Source organism: Saccopteryx bilineata, chromosome 2, assembly GCF_036850765.1.
Source record: "Saccopteryx bilineata isolate mSacBil1 chromosome 2, mSacBil1_pri_phased_curated, whole genome shotgun sequence".
NCBI classification, from domain to species: domain Eukaryota; kingdom Metazoa; phylum Chordata; class Mammalia; order Chiroptera; family Emballonuridae; genus Saccopteryx; species Saccopteryx bilineata.
The window spans coordinates 373,611,324-373,630,960 of record NC_089491.1 but is presented as its reverse complement, the minus strand read 5'-3'; the positions used below and the strand labels follow the sequence as shown (position 1 = coordinate 373,630,960).

The following is a 19,637-nucleotide window of genomic DNA, read 5'->3' as shown; positions in this document are numbered from 1 at the left end:
AAATAGCTGTATATTCACCGAAGATGGGAAAAAGTACAGCAAAGTTCCATGTATCCTCCACCTAATTTCCTTCAATTGTCACATCTTATGTAATGATACTACATTTCAAAACTCAAAAACTTGTATTAGTACAATCCACAGCATTGGTTTATATGTTACCAGTATTATGTGTTCTTGTGTGTGTGTGTGTGTGTGTGTGTGTGTGTGTGCTTCTATGCAACATTATCATGCATACTGTGTAGATTTGTGTAACCACTATCCCAATTAAGACACAGAACTGTCCTTCTCCATAAGGCTCCATCTTTGTAGCACACCCACTCCCTCCCAGTCATCATCCATAACTCCTGGCTACCACTACTGTGTTACCTAGCTCTATAATTGTATTTCAAGCATGTGCTACACAGGGAATTTTGTGGTATGTAATCTCTAGTGATTGGTTTTTCACACTCAACATCATTCCTTTGAGATCATACATGTTGTTCAGTGTATCAATAGCTGTTCTTTTTTATTGCCAAGTAGCATTCCATCATAAGGATGTATCACAATTTGTGTTCAATCATTCACTTATGAAAGACACCCAAGACTTAATCTATGATGAAATTCAGAGCCTTTCTTAGATCTAAAAGAGTAGATACTAATGCAATATATAGCACATGATCTGGGGAGATGTAACTCTACCTAAACTTCTTGGGAGAATTTATTTAACCACACACTCTAATGTTGTAGTCACCCTCAGCACCTCTATCCCAGGTGTAACCTCACCAAAAAAAAATATCTGTCCTGGTACCAGGTAGAAAAAGAGATTGAGAACTGCTGTCTATAAACAACCTCTACACATCTCTAAGAAGAGATTGAAGTGAAGCAGTTTATAATAAAAAAGACAAAGGTTTTTCACATGATATTAACCTCAGTATAAGTTCACACTTATTGCCAACCATTTTCTGCCACTAAACCCTGAATTATATACTGATTGCCAACTCTGATACATTGATGTAAATGTATATTATTCAGCCTTAAAAAAAAAAAAAAGAAAATCCTGCCATTTGGGATAACATGAATGGGCTGGAAGACATTATGCTAAATGAAATAAGTCGGTCACAGGACAAATACTGCAGGAATCCACTTATATGGGATATTATTTAAACAAAAAAGATCAAAGAATACAATTTGGTTTCCAGGGACTGGGGTAGTAGGAAACTGATTGTTGTTGTTCAGTGGGTATAAAGTTACAGTTACAGGAGGTGAATAATGTGCAGTTCTGGTGTACACGTTGCACCTATACTTAGCAATAGAGTAGGGTACACTTAAAATCTTGTTAAAAAGCAAAATTCTATGTTAGTGTTTTTAACACACACAAGAAAATGCAAGGGGCAGAAAAAGATCTTTCAGAGGTGACAGACATATTTATTCTTTTTTTTTTAATAATTTTATTTTTTTAATGGGGCGACATCAATAAATCAGGATATATATATTCAAAGATAACAAGTCCAGGTTATCTTGTCATTCAATTATGTTGCATACCCATCACCCAAAGTCAGATTGTCCTCTGTCACCTTCTATCTAGTTTTCTTTGTGCCCCTCCCCCTCCCCCTTTCCTTCCCATTCCTCCCTCCCCTCGTAACCACCACACTCTTATCAATGTCTCTTAGTTTCACTTTTGACATATTTATTCTTTAATTGAGGTCATAGTAATACCATATAGGCATATGTCCAAACTCATCAAAATGTGTACATTAGACATGTGCAACTTTTTGTATAATAAGTATACCTCATGAAAGCTGAGAGAAAAGAAGAAACATCAAAATTTTATGACTTTGTCTTCCTCCTTAGAACAGTTATTTGTTTCCCACCTAAAAGCCTAAAAAATGGGCCATGATTCACAGCAGGGAGTGGGAAAGTCCTAAGAGTCTTACTCTCATGCCAGTGGTGCCCTGTTTCACAGTCAAATTTCTCTGCTCACCTGAACCGCGATGAATGAGTCATCACACTAAAATGCAGCTTTATCCTCCCAAGTCACCAAAAAGAATGTGGCTTATTAGAATCTTCGTCATCCAAGGGCAGACTGCTGCACTGTGCAACATGAGACTAACACACACACCGGCTAAAGGCAGAAGTCACGTGACAGCGTTCTTTGAGGAAGCTGAAGCAAGGGAGACACGAAAGACAAGACCAGGAAGAGCGGAAGTGATGGGCCCTAACACAGCAGGAAAAGGAAGCAGCGTTTTCCATCCATCTTGAAAAGATTAACCAGGAAAACAAACTTGGCTAATTTGATAATTGCCTGTTAATTAGGACAAACAATGACAAAAAGTGGCCCCTCAGCAGGGTATAAAAGGGGACCCAGGGCAAGCAGACCTCCAAACCTTCCAAACCCACCTTCCTGAAAACTCACTCAGAACCTCCACCCTCTGACACCATGGTCAACTCTTGTGGATCCACCTGCTCTGACCAGGGCTGTGGCCAGGAGACCTGCTGCCGCCCCTCCTGCTGCCAGACCACCTGCTGCCGCCCCAGCTGCTGTGTGTCCAGCTGCTGCCGCCCTTGCTGTGGGTCCTGCTGCTGCCGCCCTTGCTGTGGGTCCAGCTGCTGCCGCCCTTGCTGTGTGTCCAGCTGCTGCCGCCCTTGCTGTGGATCCTGCTGCTGCCGCCCTTGCTGTGGATCCTGCTGCTGCCGCCCTTGCTGTGTGTCCAGCTGCTGCCGCCCTTGCTGTGTGTCCAGCTGCTGCCGCCCTTGCTGTGGATCCTGCTTCTGCCGCCCTTGCTGTGGATCCTGCTGCTGCCGCCCTTGCTGTGTGTCCAGCTGCTGCCGCCCCAGCTGCTGTGGATCCTGCTGCTGCAGGCCTTGTTGTATCTCTAGCTGCTGCCGCCCCAGCTGCTGTGTGTCCAGCTGCTGCCGTCCTTCTTGCTGTGGATCCTGCTGCTGCCGCCCCTCTTGCTGTGGATCCTGCTGCTGCAGGCCTTGTTGCATCTCCAGCTGCTGCCGCCCCAGCTGTTGTGTGTCCAGTTGCTGTCGCCCCACCTGCTGCCGCCCAGTCTGCTCTAGTTGTTCCTGTTGCTGATCGCCCTGATATGTGCCCATCTGGTTTCCATCAACCTATTTTCTTGACATAGTCCAACTGAACTGAATCACGAGAGGCCAGTTATACAACGTCAGTTCCAACTGATTCTTAAACTGACTTTGGCCTCCAAATATAATGTGCACCCTAACATTACTATCTCTTTCCCAAATGAACACAAAGTTTGAATTGTGTCTCTGAAATCTTTCAACCAAGTCATCCCAAATGATGTATTTTCCCCTTCCCAGTTTTCTCAAATGGAGATATTCTTGAATCTTAAATAAATCTTAATTGTCCAGGCATACAAAACAATAGCATCTTGTCTCATTAGTTTTCTTGTTAACCTAATCCTTAGCTTTCAGTTGTTCTGTTGCACTTCTCTGCCGGGAGCAAAGCATAGCAGGTGACTTTGAGGACTTCCACCTCTGTGCGCTCAGCATTCTTATTTTAATATAGGAGGATGATGTCTTATGGCACACACTTCGCTCTCTCTGCCTGTGGGCTTTCTCTGGATGAAGGGGTGAACTCTGGGCAGGGCAGAAGTCAGGAGTTAATGCTCTAGAAACAGTGCTCAGCCAGTGGACGAGGGTGGGGAATTAATGTGCTAGCCTCTTTCCCCTGGTGTGGGGAGCAAGTTGTACCAGTGTCTAGAGGTCCTCACTGGAATGGACTTCATTTGCCTACAGCAGTCATTTGCTCATTAAGTCATTCTATATTGACTTCTGTCCCTTCCCCAGATCACTTCCTAGCTTCGCTACAATGCCTTTTAGGATTATCTTCCGAATAAACTACTAGATCTCAAGCCTCTGTTTGAGGGTCTATTTTTGAGGACAGCCAATCTAAGGCACAGTACAGGTGTTCCAAATCCAATTACCAGTGCTCTTCAAAACAATTTATGTATTATGAATGGTTGCCAATTGTCAGTGTCAAGTCAGACCTAGTAACCAACAACATCCAGTAGGGGTATTCCAGTTTTCCCTGCGGAAATGGCTGAGGATTCCCTTGGGAAATGACAGGAGAGATCTCTACTACATACACTCACTGTGGTCCTTGTGTGTGGCAGTGCGCATGTAGAGGACTGGCCTCTCCTTCCACGGGTCAGTGTATTGCACATCTGAGAACTTGCTCAGGTCTGGAAACTGGGTGAGGGATCATGATTTTCCATTGGGATCCCTGACCTCAGCCTGGGGGTCACATATCACTTTGCACCAGTTGTTGTTCTAGGCTGTTGCCCATCCCATGCTTGTACCGACATGATCGACAGTTATATGCTGCCACCTGGCTTCTGCTACTTCAAGGATATTATCATTCTTTGCTTCTCTGGAGCTCAGTCCTGTAACAATATTCCCTACCACAAGCTTTGACTTTAGGGAATAGACGATTGCTGAGTAATGCTGCTGACCTCCATACCTGTCTGTTCCTTATTACCTTACTATATAGTGTACTTCCTGAGGCCTCCTAGGGAACTTATTCGGCCAGCTGGGGGTTCTGGCCTTATGAATAGATCTTTTCTAGCATATTAACTTCTCTGCACCCCTTCATTTCATCATCCTCACCTCTGCGTTGTGTGGTACTAGATAAATCTGTACTAGTTATTTATTGTTATGTAACGTTACCTCAGATTTTAGCAACTTAAAATGACACTCATTTTACTGTCTCACAGGTTTTCTAGATCAAGAATCCAAATACAGCTCAGTGGGGCTTTCCAGTTTGTAGTGGTTCATAAGGCAACGGTCAAGGTGCTAGCAGGCACTAGTATCTAACGCTGGCTACCCAGACGAAAGACACACTCTTTCATAACTTAATCACTTGATGTTACCATATGCTGTTGGTTAGAAGCAAGTTATTCAAGGGCAGGGAATTCCATAAGACCATGAATACCAAAAGGTAGAGATCACTGGGCCATCTTACAGCCTGCCTACCACAAGTCACAATATTGAGTGAAAGAATAAAAACATATATTAAGATTCCACTATATAAAATTCAAAAATATGTAAAACTAAAGTATACTGTTTAGGATGCATACCTAGGTGATAAAACTATAAGAAAAATCAATGAGAAGATTACTTTAAAATCAGGACAGTGACAATCTGTAGGGTGGAAGGAGAGAGATGTGGTCGAGAGAGACACGTCAAGGCGCTCTTGGTGATCACAGTGTTCTGTTTCTTGACTTGGGTGTTGGGGTATATAGATATTTGCTTCATGATTATTTATATTATACATGTATATATATTTTATACACTTATCAATATACAGTAGTCCTCCTTCAAATCCAAGATTTTTCTTTCTGTAGTTTTAGTTACCCACAGTCGACCTGAAAATAACAAATGGCAAACTCCAGAAATAAACAATTCATAAGTTTTAAATTGCACGCCATTCGGAGTAGCATGATGAAATCTCGTGTTGTTCTGCTCCATCCCACACAGTTGTGAATCATCCCTTTGTCCAGTGTATCCACACTGTATACGCTGCCTGCCTGTGAGTTACTTAGTAGCTGTCTCGGTTGTCAGATCAACTGTCTTCACTGTATCACAGTGCTTGTGCTCCAGTCACCCTTATTTACTTACTAATGGCTCCAAAGCACACGAGTAGTGATGCTACAATTCAGATATGCTCAAGAGAAGCTAAAAGTGCTTCTTTTAAGTGAAAAAGTGGGAGTTTATATCTATAGTAAAATAAATGTTCTATTCATGAAAAGGTGAAAAAGGAAAAAAGAAATTTGTGCTAATTTGCTGTGGAAAGTACCTCAGGATATTTCAGGGATCTCGAGAAGGGAGACATTTACCTGACTCTACAGGTATTTCAGGCAAAGCTGATTGCAAGTATCTGGCTTGGCTTCTTAGCCTTGAGGGACTGTTAAAAGTTCAGTTTGAGAATCCTAAGGAAAAAGAATGAAGCTGGGGGCATTACAATACCTGACTTTAAACTATATTATAGGGCCACGATAATCAAAACAGCATGGTATTGGCAAAAAAATAGACACTCAGACCAATGGAACAGAATAGAAAGCCCAGAAATAAAACCACATATATATGGTCAAATAATCTTTGATAAAGGGGCCAACAACACACAATGGAGAAAAGAAAGCCTCTTCAACAAATGGTGTTGGGAAAACTGGAAAGCCACATGCAAAAGAATGAAACTCGACTACAGCCTGTCCCCGTGTACTAAAATTAATTCAAAATGGATCAAAGACCTAAATATAAGACCTGAAACAATAAAGTACATAGAAGAAGACATAGGTACTAAAATCATGGACCTGGGTTTTAAAGAACATTTTATGAACTTGACTCCAATGGCAAGAGAAGTGAAGGCAAAGATAAATGAATGGGACTACATCAGAATTAAAAGTTTTTGCTCAGCAAGAGAAACTGATATCAAAATAAACAGACAGCCAACTATATGGGAACTGATATTTTCAAACGACAGCTCAGATAATGGCCTAATATCCAAAATTTACAAAGAACTCATAAAACTCAACAACAAACAAACAAACAATCCAATGAAAAAATTGGAAGAGGACATGAACAGACACTTCTCCCAGGAAGAGATACAAATGGCCAACAGATATATGAAAAGATGCTCAGCTTCATTAGTTATTAGAGAAATGCAAATCAAAACTACAATGAGATACCACCTCACTCCTGTTAGATTAGCTATTATCAACAAGACGGGTAATAGCAAATGTTGGAGAGGCTGTGGAGAAAAAGGAACCCTCATTCACTGTTGGTGGGACTGTAAAGTAGTACAACCATTATGGAGGAAAGTATGGTGGTTCCTCAAAAAACTGCAAATAGAACTACCTTATGACCCAGCAATCCCTCTACTGGGTATATACCCCAAAACCTCAGAAACATTGATACGTGAAGACACATGTAGCCCCATGTTCATTGCAGCACTGTTCACAGTGGCCAAGACATGGAAACAACCAAAAAGCCCTTCAATAGAAGACTGGATAAAGAAGATGTGGCACATATACACTATGGAATACTACTCAGCCATAAGAAATGATGACATCAGATCATTTACAGCAAAATGGTGGGATCTTGATAACATTATAAGGAGTGAAATAAGCAAATCAGAAAAAAACAAGAACTACATGATTCCATACATTGGTGGAACATAAAAATGAGACTAAGAGACATGGACAAGAGTGTGGTGGTTACCAAGGGTGGGGGGGGAGGGAGGACATGGGAGGGAGGGAGGGAGAGAGTTAGGGGGAGGGGGAGGGGCACAGAGAACTAGATAGAGGGTGACGGAGGACAATCTGACTTTGGGCGAGGGGTTTGCAACATAATTTGATGACAAAATAACCTAGACATGTTTTCTTTGAATATATGTACCCTGATTTATTAATGTCATCCCATTACCATTAATAAAAATTTATTAAAAAAAAAAAAAAGTTCAGTTTGAGGATTCCATATGAAAAGTTCCAGTAAAGAGATTTAAAAGCACCTAGTCAAATCAACATTGAGATACCACCTAACACCTGTTAGAATGACTATTATCAGTAAGACAGGTAATAACAAGTATTGGAGAGGTTGTAGAGAAAAAGGAACCCTCATACACTACTGATAGGAATGTAAACTGGTACAACCAATGGGAAAACAGTATGGAGGTGCCTCAAAAAATTAAGAATAGAGGTACTATGTGACCCAACAATCTCTCTTCTGGGTATCTTCCCCCCCAAATTAAAAACATTTATTTGTAAAGATAAATGTGCCCTTCTGTTCATTGCAGCATTATTCACAGTGGCCAAGACACGGAAACAACCAAAGTGTCCTTCAATAGCTGATCAGATAAAGAAAATATGGTTTATATGTTGGGCCACAAAATCAACATCAGCAAATTCAGAAAAATCGAAGTTGTACCAAGCATATTTTCTGACCATAAAGCCTCAAAACTAGAATTCAACTGCAAAAAAGAGGAAAAAAATCCCACAAAAATGTGGAAACTAAACAACATACTTTTAAAAAATGAATGGGTCAAAGAAGAAATAAGTGCAGAGATCAAAAGATATCTACAGACTAATGAAAATGACAATATGACATATCAGAATCTATGGGATGCAGCAAAAGCAGTGATAAGAGGGAAGTTCATGTCACTTCAGGCACATATGAACAAACAAGAGAGAGCCCAAGTGAACCACTTAACTTCTCACCTTAAGGAACTAGAAAAAGAAGAACAAAGAAAACCCAGAACCAGCCGAAGAAAGGAGATAATAAAAATCAGAGCAGAAATAAATGAAATAGAGAACAGAAAAACTATAGAAAAAATTAATAGAACAAGGAACTGGTTCTTTGAAAAGATCAACAAAATTGACAAACCCTTGGCAAGACTTACCAAGGAAAAAAGAGAAAGAACTCATATAAACAAAATCCAAAATGAAAGAGGAGAAATCACCACGGACACCGTAGAAATACAAAGAATTATTGTAGAATACTATGAAAAACTTTATGCCACTAAATTCAACAACCTAGAAGAAATGGATAAATTCCTAGAACAATACAACCTTCCTAGACTGAGTTAAGAAGAAGCAGAAAACCTAAACAGACCTATTAGTAGAGAAGAAATAGAAAAAACCATTAAAAACCTCCCCCAAAATAAAAGTCCAGGCCCTGACGGCTATACCAGCGAATTTTATCAAACATTCAAAGAAGACTTGGTTCCTATTCTACTCAGTCTTCCAAAAAATTGAAGAAGAAGCAATACTTCCAAACACATTTTATGAGGCCAACATAACCCTCATTCCAAAACCAGGCAAGGATGGCACAAAAAAAGAAAACTACAGACCAATATCTCTAATGAATACAGATGCTAAAATACTAAACAAAATACTAGCAAATTGAATACAACAATATATTAAAAAAATAATACATCGCCTGACCTGTGGTGGCACAGTGGATAAAGCGTCGACCTGGAAATGCTGAGGTTGCTGGTTCGAAACCCTGGGCTTACCTGGTCAAGGCACATATGGGAGTTGATGCTTCCAGCTCCTCCCCCACTTCTCTCTCTCTCTGTCTCTCCTCTCTTTCTCTCTCTCTGTCTCTCCCTCTCCTCTCTAAAATGAATAAATAAAAAAATTAAAAAAAAATACATCATGATCAAGTTGGATTCATCCCAGAATCTCAAGGATGGTTCAACATATGTAAAACCGTTAACGTAATACACCATATCAACAAAACAAAGAACAAATGATGATCTTATGATCTTATGAACAAATGATGATCTTATGATCTTATCAATAGACACAGAAAAGGCTTTCGATAAAATACAACACAATTTTATGTTTAAGACTCTCAACAAAATGGGTGTAGAAGGAAAATATCTCAACATGATAAAGGCCATATATGATAAACCATCAGCTAACATCATATTAAATGGCACTAAACTGAAGGCTTTCCCCCTTAAATCAGGAACAAGACAGGATTATCCACTTTCTCCACTCTTATTTAATGTGGTAATAGAGGTTCAGCCAGAGCAATCAGACAAGACAAAGAAATAAAAGGCATCCATATCGGAAAAGAAGAAGTAAAGGTATCACTTTTTGCAGATGATATGATCCTATACATCGAAAACCCCAAAGAATCCACAAAAAGTCTACTAGAAACAATAAGCCAATACAGTAAGGTCGCAGGATACAAAATTAACATACAGAAGTCAATAGCCTTTCTATATGCCAACAATGAAACATTTGAGAACGAACTCAAAAGAATAATTCCCTTCACAATTGCAACAAAAAAATATAAAATACTTAGGAATAAACATAACAAAGAATGTAAGGGACTTATATAATGAAAACTATAAACCATTGTTAAGGGAAATCAAAAAAGATATAATGAGATGGAAAAATATACCTTGTTCTTGGTTAGGAAGAATAAATATAATCAAGATGGCCATATTACCGAAAGCAATATACAAATTTAATGCAATTCCCATCAAAATTCCAATGACATTTTTTAAAGAAATGGAGCAAAAAATCATCAGATTTATATGGAACTATAAAAAACCCCGAATAGCCAAAGCAATCCTAAAGAAAAAGAATGAAGCTGGGGGCATTACAATACCTGACTTCAAACTACATTATAGGGCCACGACAATCAAAACAGCATGGTATTGGCAGAAAAATAGACACTCAGACCAATGGAACAGAATAGAAAGTCCAGAAATAAAACCACATATATATAGTCAAATAATTTTTGATAAAGGGGCCAACAACACACAATGGAGGAAAGAAAGCCTCTTCAATAAATGGTGCTGGGAAAACTGGAAAGCCACATGCAAAAGAATGAAACTGGACTACAGTCTCTCCCCCTGTACAAAAATTAACTCAAAATGGATCAAAGATCTAAACATAAGACCTGAAACAATTAAGTACATAGAAGAAGACATAGGTACTCAACTCATGGACCTGGGTTTTAAAGAGCATTTTATGAATTTGACTCCAAAGGCAAGAGAAGTGAAGGCAAAAATTAATGAATGGGACTACATCAGACTAAGAAGTTTTTGCTCAGCAAGAGAAACTGATAACAAAATAAACAGAAAGCCAACTAAATGGGAAATGATATTTTCAAACAACAGCTCAGATAAGGGCCTAATATCCAAAATATACAAAGAATTCATAAAACTCAACAACAAACAAACAAACAATCCAATAAAAAATGGGAAGAGGACATGAACAGACACTTCTCCCAGGAAGAAATACAAATGGCCACCAGATATATGAAAAGATGCTCATCTTCTTTAGTTATTAGAGAAATGCAAATCAAAACTGCAATGAGATACCACCTCACACCTGTTAGATTAGCTATTATTAACAAGACAGGTAATAGCAAATGTTGGAGAGGCTGTGGAGAAAATGGAACCCTCATACACTGTTGGTGGGAATGTAAAGTAGTACAACCATTATGGAAGAAAGTATGGTGGTTCCTCAAAAAACTGAAAATAGAACTACCTTATGACCCAGCAATCCCTCTACTGGGTATATACCCCCAAAACTCAGAAACATTGATACGTAAAGACACATGCAGCTCCATGTTCATTGCAGCATTGTTCACAGTGGCCAGGACATGGAAACAACCAAAAAGCCCATCAATAGATGACTGGATAAAGAAGATGTGGCACATATATACACTATGGAATACTACTCAGCCATAAGAAATGATGACATCAGATCATTTACAGCAAAATGGTGGGATCTTGATAACATTATACGAAGTGAAATAAGTAAATCAGAAAAAAACAGGAACTGCATTATTCCATACGTAGGTGGGACATAAAAGTGAAACTAGGAGACATTGATAAGAGTGTGGTGGTTACGGGGGGAGGGGGGAGAGAGAGAGGGAAAGGGGAGGGGGAGGGGCACAAAGAAAACTAGATAGAAGATGAGAGAGGACAATCTGACTTTGGGTGGTGGGTATGCAACATAATTGAACGACAAGATAACCTGGACTTGTTATCTTTGAGTATATGTATCCTGATTTATTGATGTCGCCCCATTAAAAAAATAAAATTATTTAAAAAAAAAAAAGAAAATATGGTTTATATAGATCAGGGGTCGGGAACCTTTTTGGCTTGAGAGAGCCATGAATGCCACATATTTTAAAATGTAATTCCGTGAGAGCCATACAATATGTTTAACACTAAATACAAGTAAATGTGTGCATTTTATGTAAGACCAACACTTTTAAAGTACAATAAGTCTCTGAATTCTTTTTAATAATGTTGTTATGCTGTTGCTAACCAATGATGAATAAAGTACTTCTTACCATTAATGCGACTTCTGGTGTTGCATGATTTTGCTGATGGCTTTGTAGTCTGGTTGATACGTGGTGAGGTTAAGTTTCATGCAGGCGTTGAGATTTCCATCCATTAAACGTGATCGTAGGTTGGTCTTAACGTTCTTTAGATGTGAGAAAGACTGCTCACATGCATACGTAGAGCCAAACATTGTCAGTACAACAATACTAACACACTGCAGTGTGTGATATGTGACGGGAAGCATATTCCAAGTTTTTACAATCAGCTGGTCCGTGGGTTGAAGTTTTTTCATTTCTCCTCACTTGTATTTGCTCTCTAACTCTGCTTGCTGTCGTGCAAGTCTTTCCAAATCTTCATTCAGTGACTTGAACTTATTCACCCACATGTCTGAGGCCTTCAGGTCAGCAGCTTGTAGCTCAAAATCTCTGATGGAGACACCAGGGATGTAACTCAGGCCGGCGCTGTCCACTACACACTTGTGTGGACGGGTGATGAACTTAAAAAGATGAGTGTGCTCATGAAATTCTCCAAAGTGTGCTTTGAATGACTGCAAGAGATTAGATGTGAAGCCCGCTAGCTGCTAGAGATCAAGATGTTGATCAGGGTCACTTGCTGTGCATGCATCTTTAAACTCTCCCAGTTTTTCAAAGTGAAGTAAATGACCTGTTTCAATGTCAGCAATAAAGAGTTCCAGCTTGTTTTCAAATACAAACACTGCTTGTTGAAGGGATAAGACTGTATTTTCAACACCTTGCATTTTCACATTGAGCTGGTTCAGATGTTCAGTCATGTCCACAAGATAGTAGAACTTCAGGATCCACTCAGTGTTAGCTAACTCAGGATGCTTGATGTTTTTCATTTCAAGAAAAGTCCAGATTTCACTCAGACAAGCCACGAAATGGCTGAGCACCTTCCCTCTTGACAACCAACACACATTGCTGTGCAGAAGCAGACCAGGATAATTATTCCCAACTTCATCCAGCAGTGTTTTAAACTGGTGATCACTTAAAGCTCAGGCAACAATAAAGTTGACCACCCAAATGACCAGTGACATCACCTCACCAAGCTGCTTGCCACACATCTGAGCACAAAGCACCTCCTGATGTAGGATGCAGTGAAAACTTAGGATGGGTTTCTTGTTATGTTCACAAAGAAGCACTATGAATCCTCTGTTTTTCCCCACCATGCACAGAGCACCATCAGTACACACCAAAATAAGTTTATCCATCGGTAGATTTTTTTCTTTAGTGAATTCAGTGAAAGACTTGAATAAATCCTCCCCTCTTGTTGTCTCTTTCATAGGCAAAACAGCAAGACTTTCCTCACGGAGTGTGTCACTGACAGCATACCTTGCTATCACGCTGAACTGGGATAAATGGCTTATGTCTGTTAACTCATCTAAAGCGAGAGAAAAGAATGGTGCTGCATTTATGTCCTTCACTTGTGTTGCCTCAATTTGATTTGCCATCATGATGGTATGATTGTGAACAGTTCTTGCCAACAGAGGCATGTCTTTTATTCGTTTGATTATCTTGTCTTTATCCAAAAAGTCATCAAAAAGTTCATTGGCAACATCAAGCATGAATGTTTTGGCATACTCCCCATCTGTGAATGGCTTTCCGTTTCTCACAATTGCTAAAGCACCAGCAAAGCTAGCCGAATTCCAGTCACCTTGTTGGGTCCAAACACGGAGTTGCTGCTGACTAGCTTGCACTCTGCACAGTAGCTCTTGACATGCTTTCTTCCTGCTGTCTCCTGGTAAATATTTTGATGCAATTGTAGTATGGCGTGTGTCAAAGTACCGCTTTATATTTGACTGTTTCATCGATGCAATTTTATTATTGCATATTAGACACACTGCAGAACCTGCTCTCCCCACAAAGGTGAATTCCTCTGTCCATTCCTGCTGACAAGTACGATACTCCTCAACTTTTTTTCTTTTAGCCGTCTTCTTCATCAAAAGGGTTTCTGCAACTAGTTAGCTGACTACTTGATTAAAAAGAGGCAAGTTTACTTCCTGACCTCGCAATGACCCATGTACGTTGAGCATTATCCAATAAAAATTTGGTGTTGTCCCGGAGGACAGCTGTGATTGGCTCCAGCCACCCTCAACCATAAACAGAAGTGGTAGGAAATGAATGGATTGTAATACATGAGAATGTTTTATATTTTTAACGTTATTTTTTTTATTAAAGATTTGTCTGTGAGCCAGATGCAGCCATCAAAAGAGCCACATCTGGCTCACGAGCCATAGGTTCCCGATCCCTTATATAGATGATGGAATACTACTCAGCCATCAGAAAAGATGAAGCACTGCCATTTGCGACTACATGGATAGATTTTGAGAATATCATGCTAAGCAAAATAAGTCAGACAGGAAAAATTAAGAACCATATGATTTCACTCATGTGGGATATAAAACTGAAAGCAACAAATGAACAAATAAGGCCAACAAACTCATAGACACAGACAGCAGCGTGATGGGTAGCAGAACGGGAAGTGGGGAGAGGTAGAGAAGGGTAAAGGGAGTCAAATGCATGGTGACGAAGGAGACTTGACTCTGGGTGGTGAACACACGATGCAATATACAGATGATGTACTATGGAACTGTACACTCAAAACCTATATAATTTTATTAACCAAAGTCACCCAAAAAGTTTTAGTAAAATTTAAAGGTAAATAAATAAAAGAGCCTCTATGATTCATTACTATTCTTGTCACTTTTATGTAAATTAGCAGACCAAATTTAATAAGACTAGACTTGTTATGAAAACAAATTAGTGTTACCAAAATTACTTTTGGTAAAAGTGGGGGGTGGTATAGAGGGAAAAATTATGTTTCAGTAGGAACTGTATTACACACTTGTAGAGATTAGATTCTAGTTCTGCTCATTGTCTTTAACTCTTTGAGTAGAACAAATGTTCATGTACGTCCTCATGCCTCCTGACCATCCAGAGTACGATCGTAACAAAAATTTTTATTTTAAAAATGTGTAAGGAGCCTGACCAGGCAGCGGCGCAGTGGATAGAGCATCGGACTGGGATGTGGAGGACCCAGGTTCGAGACCCCGAGGTCGCCAACTTGAGTGCGGGCTCATCTGGTTTGAGCAAAAGCTCACCAGCTTGAGCCCAAGGTCACTGTCTCGAGCAAGGGGTCATTTGGTCTGCTGAAGGCCTGCAGTCAAGGTACATATGAGAAAGCAATCAATGAACAACTAAGGTATTGCAATGAAAAACTGATGATTGATGCTTCTCATCTCTCTCTGTCCCTATCTATCACTCTCTCTGACTCTCTCTCTCTCTCTGTCTCTGAAAAAAAAAAATGTGTAAGGCAACATTTAAGAAAGGCAAATGTATGTTCTTCTTGTTTCCATAAATTGGTTATCAGACAAACATGATTTTAAGTTAATAAAACTGTAACTGGAACTAATTTCATTTTTTGAAAACAAAACTCACTCCCGGTGGTCAGCGAGTATGAAAAAAACTCACTCCTCAAAGGGTTAAGGTTTTATTTTTATGAATTCTTCTAGTTTCGTCATATTTGACTTTGGCTCTCCAAACTAACGTTCGCAGTCTTCTCCGATCCTTTGTGGTTTGTAATCATCGAAAACTAACACTGCCCTGTGTCCTGAAGGCCTGCAAACTGAAGGGAGAGGACTTGATGTAAACTTCAGAGAAATTACCATGATGGCCCATGTTTACAAAATTTTCTTCGTGTTTGTTGCCATGTGGGTTACTCAGGAAGCCTACCTAACACCTGATGACATCATCAGAGACATTCAAACTGCAAAAGATGCTTCAACCCCTCCATCTAGAAATCTTTTCTCTCAAATGGCTGCCCTCCATACTCAGGCTGAGTTTATAGTCTGCTCCAAACATTAAACTTTGTTTTTCTTTTTTCCCACAGATATGCTTTATTAAATACCTGATTTTTCACACAGTATAGTCCTAACTTTGTTCTTTTGTTCTGGAGTGTTTTGGTTTTTTTTTTATTAATTTTAGAGAGAGAAAAGAAGGGAGAAAGAGAGATAGAAAAACATCAATTTGTTATTCCACTTATTTATGCATTCCTTGGTTGATTTCTGTGTGTGCCCTGACTGGGGATCAAACCTGCAACCCAGTTTGTCCTGACACATGCTCTAACCAGGACAGTGCTCTAACCAGGACAGTGCTCTAACCAGGACAATGCTCTAACCAGGACAGTGCTCTAACCAGGACAGTGCTCTAACCAGGACAATGCTCTAACCAGGACAGTGCTCTAACCAGGACAGTGCTCTAACCAGGACAATGCTCTAACCAGGACAATGCTCTAACCAGGACAGTGCTCTAACCAGGACAATGCTCTAACCAGGACAATGCTCTAACCAGGACAATGCTCTAACCAGGACAGTGCTCTAACCAGGACAATGCTCTAACCAGGACAGTGCTCTAACCAGGACAGTGCTCTAACCAGGACAATGCTCTAACCAGGACAGTGCTCTAACCAGGACAATGCTCTAACCAGGACAGTGCTCTAACCAGGACAGTGCTCTAACCAGGACAATGCTCTAACCAGGACAGTGCTCTAACCAGGACAGTGCTCTAACCAGGACAATGCTCTAACCAACGGAACTACCCAACCAGGGCTTTATAGCCCATACTGTGGAAGCCCACCTGCATCACCTGCCTCCTGAAATGAAACACAACTCATTCAACTGAACTGATTTATTCTCAGGACTGAGAAACTGATTCAATGAGCTATAAAAAGACTTATCTAATTAGTTTCTGAATTATGAAGCTTCTTGGGAAAGTTTCAAAGGCAGAATTGTAAGGAACAGAATTTGCCAGCCCAAAATATGTGTCTTAGGCATAAGGAGCATTTTAGCTGGCTATTTTTAGGATACAGCAGCTCTGGAAACCAATTATAAGTTACCCTTTTATAAGAGATATTTACATGTGTAAAAATATTTCTGCTGGCCAGTTGGCTCAGCAGTAGAGAATTGGCTTGGTGTGTGGAAGTCCCAGATTCGGTTCCTGGTCAGGGCACACAAGAGAAATGACCATCTGCTTCTCCATTCCTCCCCCTCCCTTTTTTTTCTCTCTCTCCCTCTTTCTCTCTCTCTTTCTTTCCCACAGCCATGGCTCAGTTGGAGCAAGTTGGCCCTAGGCACTGAGGATGGCTCTGTGGCCTTGCCTCAAGTACTAAAATAGTTAAGTTGCCGAGCAATGGAGCAACAGCCCCAGACAGGCAGAGCATCGCCTAGTAGGGGGGCTGCCAGGTGGATCCTGGTTGGGGTGCATGTGAAAATTTGTCTCTGCCTCCCCACTTCTCACTTAGTAAAAAAAGAAAAAAGAAAAAAAGAAAGAAAAAAAAGAAAATCTCCATCTAGTAAAGGTGTTTCCCACATTGTATTAGGAAGAAGGGATGCCCCAGTCTCTAGAAACTCTTACCAATGGAGAAGGCAAGGACGTAAGTTTGTATAACCACTTTACCCTGTGCGCCTGCTTCTCCTGGCAGCCTCCCATAACTGCTCCCCCCACCCCCCGCAATGTCTTCTTTTGTCTGTAGCTGAAGATGGCATTTAAAGTGAAGGCCTATGCCATCTTGAGGGAGTGACTTAGTTCCTGACTATCTCCCATGCATACAAGAGGTACCATCTTATTAAACTCAAGTTTGTTTTTTCTCTGCTAAACACTTTTTGTCAATTTAATTCTTAGACCAGCAAGAAGAACCTAGAAGGGTAAAAGAGAAATTTTTCCTCCTCAACACAGATTCAGACTCAGGCATGCATTCAGTTTGTCACTGTAAACTTGTCAACACCATGCCCATTCACCCCAGGAATGAGTGCCAGTCAGAGTGCAGCCGAAGAAACAAGCTGAGGAGTGAAAGTGTACTGAACCTCAGGAGGCCATCAGGAACTGCATCACATGACCAGATTAGCAAAGCAGGAACGATGCTGACAATGTGACCATCTTCCTCCTATCTGAAAAAGTTGCTATGAATTATTCTCAATTAAGAGACACATCAAACACTTATTTTCTACACATTAATAACATTTAGAGAATAACTTCCTCTTTTATAATTACCCGGTGGCTATAGAAAACCATATCAACAACAACAACAAGGAAAGTCCTGCTCATTGATATAAATTGGGGGAAGGGGAGTCCAGTATATAAGAGCTCCAGAACAGAAGGAATCATCAGAATCTGAGAAACTCACCTCCGAACAGGAGTCCACCCTCCACACCTGACACCATGTGCTGCTCCCCTTGCTGCCAGCCAACCTGCTGCAGAACCACCTGCTGCAGAACCACCTGCTGCCAGCCCACCTGCTGTGGGTCCTGCTGCTGCCAGCCTTGCTGCCGCCCCTGCTGCGTGTCCAGCTGCTGCCAGCCTTGCTGCCGCCCCTGCTGTGGGTCCTGCTGCTGCCAGCCTTGCTGCCGCCCCTGCTGCGTGTCCAGCTGCTGCCAGCCTTGCTGCCGCCCCTGCTGTGGGTCTTGCTGCTGCCAGCCATGCTGCCGCCCCTGCTGTGGGTCCTGCTGCTGCCAGCCATGCTGCCGTCCAATCTGCTGTCAGACCACCTGCTGTAGAACCACCTGCTGCCGGCCATGCTGCCGCCCCTGCTGCGTGTCCAGCTGCTGCCAGCCATGCTGCCGCCCCTGCTGCGTGTCCAGCTGCTGCCAGCCTTGCTGCCGCCCCTGCTGCGTGTCCAGCTGCTGCCAGCCTTGCTGCCGCCCCTGCTGCGTGTCCAGCTGCTGCCAGCCATGCTGCTGCTGATCACCTCACCAAAGAACTGCCATCTTCATACCACACCTGTTACCTGACTCGACATTTTGAAAACATTCACTTTCTAGACTTTGCTGACGACCAGCGTGCTGTACCATAATGTCTGTGACTCACATGCCTGATGAAAGCTTCTGAATCAGCTTGATGGAGTGCAGAGGACTTCTCCCAGTCCTCTTCCTCCCGAGCATGTAGACCAGTGGTGGTCAACCTGGTCCCTACCGCCCACTAGTGGGCGTTCCAGCTTTCATGGTGGGCGGTAGCGGAGCAACCAAAGTATACATAAAAAGATAGATTTAACTATAATAAGTTGTTTTATAAAGATTTATTCTGCCAAACAGCGAAAATCTGACATAAAGTACCTGGTAAGTAATTATTATTATATGCTTTAACTTGCTATAACTCTGCTTTATAAATTTTATAAAGTAAAGTTACTTCCCTACTTTATAAATCACCATTACTGTGGAACCTGTGGGCGGTTAGAAAATTTTACTATTAACAGAGATACAAAAGTGGGCGGTAGGTATAAAAAGGTTGACTACCCCTGATGTAGATCATGTGCCAGCCTCAGATGTCCTCAGTGTGGAGGATGGTCTCTGCTTTGACTCTGTCGTCAAGATCGTCACCCTCTTCCTCTATGTAACTTAGAAAAACAAATTCTCATAACTATTACAAAGGTTTTCTGCAACTGTTGAAAATCTTCACAATCATGTTTTCTTGTTTAGTGTACTCATGGCTCTGTAATCCTGCTTTCTTCTTTTCCTTATCACTTGATTTGGCTCCTAGATGCAGGGAGTCTTACCTGTATTAATAAATTCTGTACCACTTTGCATTCCACATTGTGTTTTGTTTTACGTGCAGCAGTCCTGGTGTAAGGATTTCTACACATATTGCCTATCATACGCATTATTCATTCTGAGCCTCATACAGTCTCCCACAAATATCTCCATTTTCCATAGGAGAACACTTCAAAGGGTGATGTTATATAGCTGATATGGACAGACTCAGACCCAAGACTCTGTCTTCTGCTTCTGCTCAATGGCACTTAAGTTTCTATTTCA

General features: G+C 41.0%; 2 protein-coding genes across 3 annotated transcripts; both read left to right on the top strand.

Annotated features, from left to right (window-relative positions):
* The first annotated feature begins 2,416 nt into the window (after window positions 1-2,416).
* Window positions 2,417-3,058, top strand: LOC136323588 (keratin-associated protein 4-3-like). Of its 2 annotated transcripts, XM_066255435.1 has the most exons (2): window positions 2,417-2,523; window positions 2,584-3,058. In XM_066255435.1, exons 1-2 carry the CDS (start codon window positions 2,417-2,419, stop codon window positions 3,056-3,058), a joined length of 582 nt encoding a protein of 193 aa, XP_066111532.1. The 2 variants fall into 2 exon arrangements, with proteins under 2 accessions (XP_066111532.1, XP_066111531.1); XM_066255434.1 differs by having other exon boundaries at window positions 2,417-3,058.
* Window positions 3,059-18,048: 14,990 nt separating this feature from the next.
* LOC136322669 (keratin-associated protein 9-1-like) lies at window positions 18,049-18,570 on the top strand. Its single transcript, XM_066254571.1, has one exon. It carries the CDS (start codon window positions 18,049-18,051, stop codon window positions 18,568-18,570), a length of 522 nt encoding a protein of 173 aa, XP_066110668.1.
* The last annotated feature ends 1,067 nt before the right edge of the window (window positions 18,571-19,637 follow it).